The 5,131-nt window shown below is 40.3% G+C and overlaps 1 protein-coding gene across 1 annotated transcript; it reads left to right on the top strand.

Annotated features, from left to right (window-relative positions):
- Positions 1 to 4,245: 4,245 nt before the first annotated feature.
- Positions 4,246 to 5,131, top strand: MELLADRAFT_56377 (uncharacterized protein; the record flags this gene model as incomplete). Its single annotated transcript, XM_007411367.1, has 2 exons — positions 4,246 to 4,995; positions 5,076 to 5,131. A coding segment is annotated over one exon (299 nt), but the record flags the coding sequence as incomplete, so codon positions are not given.

Raw genomic sequence — 5,131 nt, 5'->3', positions numbered from 1 at the left:
GATTTGATGTATAATGTCATAACTCTTTGTTTCCGAGGGAAAACAACCCCACTCTTGATTATCTAGTGTGTTACGGTTGATTTTGTTGGCCTTCTACTACTTTGTCACTTTTGTCAGAACGTGATATGTCCCTTCATGGATCAGATCATGGTTCAGTGTGCAGTGGACAAAGTCTTGCTGAATTTGTCACAGTTTTCACTAATCTGTGACAAAATCACGTGGGGGTTACAAACCAGTACTTATGATTGGTTATACCAATCAGGTGGGGGTTACAACCCCTTACTTATGATGGCTTTATGAGATATGAGTAACCAACAATTTACTGATATAGGTTGCATTGAAGAAATAAACATTGAGCACTTAGGGGACCCTGAGTCCTCATGGGCCGGTTGAGGCTAGGTACATGTCAGGCCTGCGGAATGCCATAACCCCCAGAAGGAGTGGGAAATCTGGCATTCTGAATAGAGAGACTCCCCCTGAAATTGAACTTTACACAACATGGGGAGAGATTGGGCCCAATTCACATCATCTTCATGGTGTTAGACAATTATTGTGATTGAAGCTAGGTACATGTCAGGCCTGCGGAATGCCATAACCCCCAGAAGGAGGGGGAAATCTGGCATTCTGAATAGAGAGACTCCCCCTGAAATTGAATTTTACACAACAGGGGGAGAGATTGGGACCAATTCACATCATCTTCATGGTGTTAGACAATTATTGTGATTGGGGCTAGGTACATGTCAGGCCTGCGGAATGCCATAAACCCCAGAAGGAGGGGGAAATCTGGCATTCTGAATAGAGAGACTCCCCCTGAAATTGCATTTTACACAACATGGGGAGAGATTGGGACCAATTTGCATCGTCTTCAGGGTGATTGGAGATGTTTATGGGTGCAAAACTGCAAAATGTGATATTTTAAGCATTAATATGCCCATTAGAGCATGAGGGAGGGTGGTGAGTAAGAATCTGATCAGAGAGACTGACCTTGAAATTTAATTTTGAGTATTTTCCTCGTGGAGAAGGCCAAAAAACCCATGTCTTCATGTGACTCAGGTCATAAAATGGCTGAAGCACATGGGGAAAATGATTTCATTTTCAGATTGTGATTAATTTTCCCGTGTGCATCATTGAACTTCTGGGGTTAAACATGTGATAATGATGACTTTTTGGCCTTCTCCACGAGGAAAATACTCAAAATTAAATTTCAAGGTCAGTCTCTCTGATCAGATTCTCACTCACCACCCTCACTCATGCTCTAATGGGCATATTAATGCTTAAAATATCACATTTTGCAGTTTTGCACCCATAAACATCTTCAATCACCCTGAAGATGATGTAAATTGGTCCCAATCTCTCCCCCTGTTGTGTAAAATGCAATTTCAGGGGGAGTCTCTTTATTCAGAATGCCATAATTACCTCTCCTTCTGGGGGTTATGGCATTCCGCAGGCCTGACATGTACCTAGCATCAATCACAAAATTTGTCTTACACTCTGAAGATGATGCAAATTGGTCCCAATCTCTCCCCCTGTTGTGTAAAATTTAATTTCAGGGGGAGTCTCTCTATTCAGAATGCCAGATTTCCCACTCCTTCTGGGGGTTATGGCATCCCGCAGGCCTGACATGTACCTAGCTTCAATCACAATAATTGTCTAACACCGTGAAGATGATGTGAATTGGGCCCAATCTCGCCCCCTGTTGTGTAAAATGCAATTTCAGGGGGAGTCTCTCTAATCAGAATACCCGATTTCCCACTCCTTCTGGGGCGTCTGGGTGTGTGACACATCCAAGGCAATTGGATGTGTGTAGTAGCTGTGTTGTAGTAGCTGTGGTGGTCCGTGGGTAATCTTGAAGTCAAAGACTCACGGCATGGACCTCATGTACAAACTTGGACATCACACCATGTTGTTTATTTGCTTACATATTATATGGGAGGGTTCTCATGGTATGCCAAATCACTTTTTGTGTTAATAACTGTTAGAGCATCCGCACTCGTGCGGTAAGTCGGGTGCGGTAAGGTTAAATTTACCGCAAACGCGGGGTCTTTTCCACACCGGTGAAAAATTAGCCCCGCGGTAGTTAATTTTCGGTCATTTTGCGTTAGCGAATCGGTAAATTTACCAATTGGCTAACGCATGCGGTATCACACATCACGACTTGTTCCCGGCAACTCGACTCCAAAAACAAAACTCAACCAGACCTCCAACACCAAAGTCAACAACCAATATCTCCTTTTCACCACTCACACACGATGAATTCCAAGCCTTACAGTTGCATGAATCAACTCGAGAACGTTCGACACCGATCGATGTCTTCAATTGAAATAAGTCAATCAACCATCTTGAACTCGACTCCAAACCATTCAGATGAAAATGAAAGATGTCTAGATTCATATAGCTATGTAGAGGTCAATATTTAAGAAAATCAACATTAAAAGACCAATCATTGGAGGACTTTTAGGATCAAGTGATACAAATTAAAAATTGAAGTTTGGATTTTTATTTCCTAGTTTTAAATTCTTTAAATCTTTTACAAGATCATTATGTGTATTCAGACTCATTAAAAGCTTTCTCGATGTAGTAAAGCCTTTGTTTTTTAATTGGAATTCATGTATTAAGATCTGAACAAACTCATGTTAAATTTGTAATTTTAAATTAAGATCTATCGATCGAGTAGATGAACAGGATGATATCGGGTCTTCATGTGTAGATGGAGTATTAGTATCTTAGTGCAAAGAAGAGAACAGTGCCTCTATCACATGAAAACTGGCCATGAAAGCAGGTGATGTGTACTCAAAAAATTAAAACTTTACCTTACTGCACAACCGGTGCGGAGTACATGCACTATCTGTAAAGTTATAAAAGTTACAGCGCTGCTAATGCAAACGAGTGCGAAATTTGGTTGAGTTAAGTAACTTTTTACTTAATGTTGTGTTTGTTACCGCACGTGACCAAATTAACAACCGCAAACGAGTGCGGATGCTCTTAATAAGTATCATGATTCAAATTTAAAACTCGTGATGGAAGGTAAGTTCCACAGGAGCCAAAAATACTCTGATCACAATACTAAGGAATTTCCCGTGTCCACTGCGAAATGTAGCAAATCCTCCATTGTATCAACGTGTATCAATGTGTGTTGAACTTCTCAGAGCATGTATTGTTGTATTGCACATTGACGACATTTGTCAAAGTGCAATTCAACAATACCTATGTAATTAGTCTCACACAGTGATATGTAATGTCAGAAGTTACACTCACACATACGTATGTGACCTGTCTGATAATAAATACTACATTCCATACTCAATTCTGACATACCACGTGTTTTGTTCAACCAACTAGGTACAGCATATGAATCGCGACAAGCGCATTCATGTTCTTTTTCAACCTAATTCTTCCTCTTGACCGCTCAAACATCCAACCTAACCACTGTGAACATCATTCAACTTCCCCAAGTTGGAAGAGGAAAATGATTAATAGTACAGTTTGTCATAAAAGGATCCAATACTGCACACCTGAGACATAACACCCACACTACATATGTGCAGAAAGCTAAATAGATAGTTATCTATCATGTACATACAGGTCTGCTCAGTTTTTTGCCCATCAGAATGAATAAATCACATGTTATACCACATGAAACTTTTTTGACCTTGGAAAAATTGTTGCAAAAATTCACTACATAGAATTCTGTAGCTGCTCAGGCAATATTACTGAAGCTGTTTCATAGTAACAGAAAGGGTGTTACATGCAGTTGAGTTGATGAGATCACACCAAAACACTGGGTGGGTGTATGTAGTCAATCTTTTGAATACTTTTGTCAATCTGAAAAAAGTTACAGCATGTATTACATATGAATAACTTACGCTGATGAGCAGATAACTGAGCAGAACTGTATGTACATGATAACCACCTATTCACTGAGCCTGTTGCACATATGTAGTGTGTGTGTTCTGGCTTAGGTGTGGAGTGATAGATCATTTTATGACAAATCATACTCCCAATCATTTTTTCCTGCCCACTTGGGGAAGCCGAATAATGTTTGCAGTGTAACGTATCAACATATATCTTTGATTTTTGAAAGCTGCTATTCATTGGCCAATCATCGTTCATAACCTACCCTGTCTGCTTCGGACCCTTAGATCATCGCGACGAAGAACTCAGAAGCTAGAGGGGAAGTTAGTAACTGTGCAGCTGAAGTTGAAGGCTTATCAAACGATCTTGTTGTTTTTTAATCAGTTACATTTCATTGTTATTTGTTTGAAGTTAACTTCCAAACGTTATCAATCAATCAACAAATTTGTGTTTTGTTTTGTTTTGTTCAGTTTCCATAATCATTCTTATACTTTCACTATTCCAAGCTCATCTCATACTCGATCTCAGATTGTCCCTCTATCCTTCTTGAAGTCACCATGCCCAAGGACAACCCTCCATCCAGAATCAAATCAAATCGACTGTCATCTATCATTCAACATCTAGAAAAACCTACATCCATCCTAACCCGGGATTTGTCCTCGAAAGCGGTTCTTCCAAAGCCAAAATATAAGTCACCATCTACAATCAAGTCACGTCTTATCCGATCAGTCAAGAAGCATCTTGAGCGTCCTAAGCCACCCAAGCCTAATTCTCGAGCTGCAAAAAAAGCGGAACTCACGAAGCAATATGGCCTACCGGAAAACTCGAAATTTCTCTTCTTGAAGAAAGGTCGTAAATTTGGTCTTCCTCGTCTCAGTCTGACTCATGGAACTGTGGTTTGTCTCGATGCGGATACCTCCGAACTATTACTAGTTGTTCGATTTGTAGAGCCTCAGGAAGGCATGACGGAGGACTTGTTCAAATCTTATGATCAGGCTATCAGTACCATCTATCAGCACGCTAAAGCCAGGAATGAAGTTTTAGGTAATGGTGCTACTTATCGAGGAAGGAGACAAGGTCGCAAGTTCGGGCGAATGTATGCTGCAGGATTCCGTCCTGGGTATGATCCTATTGTCAAATGTGGTTAGTCATGTTTCAAGTCCAAGGATTCCATGTCCATATGTTCCAGAGTCACTTACAATGATATTAAAAATGCATTATAGGACATTATACCTGGAATGAAGAAATCGCAAATGATCTTTACAAAATGGAAGCTGAC

Source organism: Melampsora larici-populina (genome assembly GCF_000204055.1).
Source record: "Melampsora larici-populina 98AG31 unplaced genomic scaffold MELLAscaffold_24, whole genome shotgun sequence".
In the NCBI taxonomy this organism is placed as follows: domain Eukaryota; kingdom Fungi; phylum Basidiomycota; class Pucciniomycetes; order Pucciniales; family Melampsoraceae; genus Melampsora; species Melampsora laricis-populina.
This window is presented reverse-complemented; position numbering and strand designations above follow the sequence as displayed.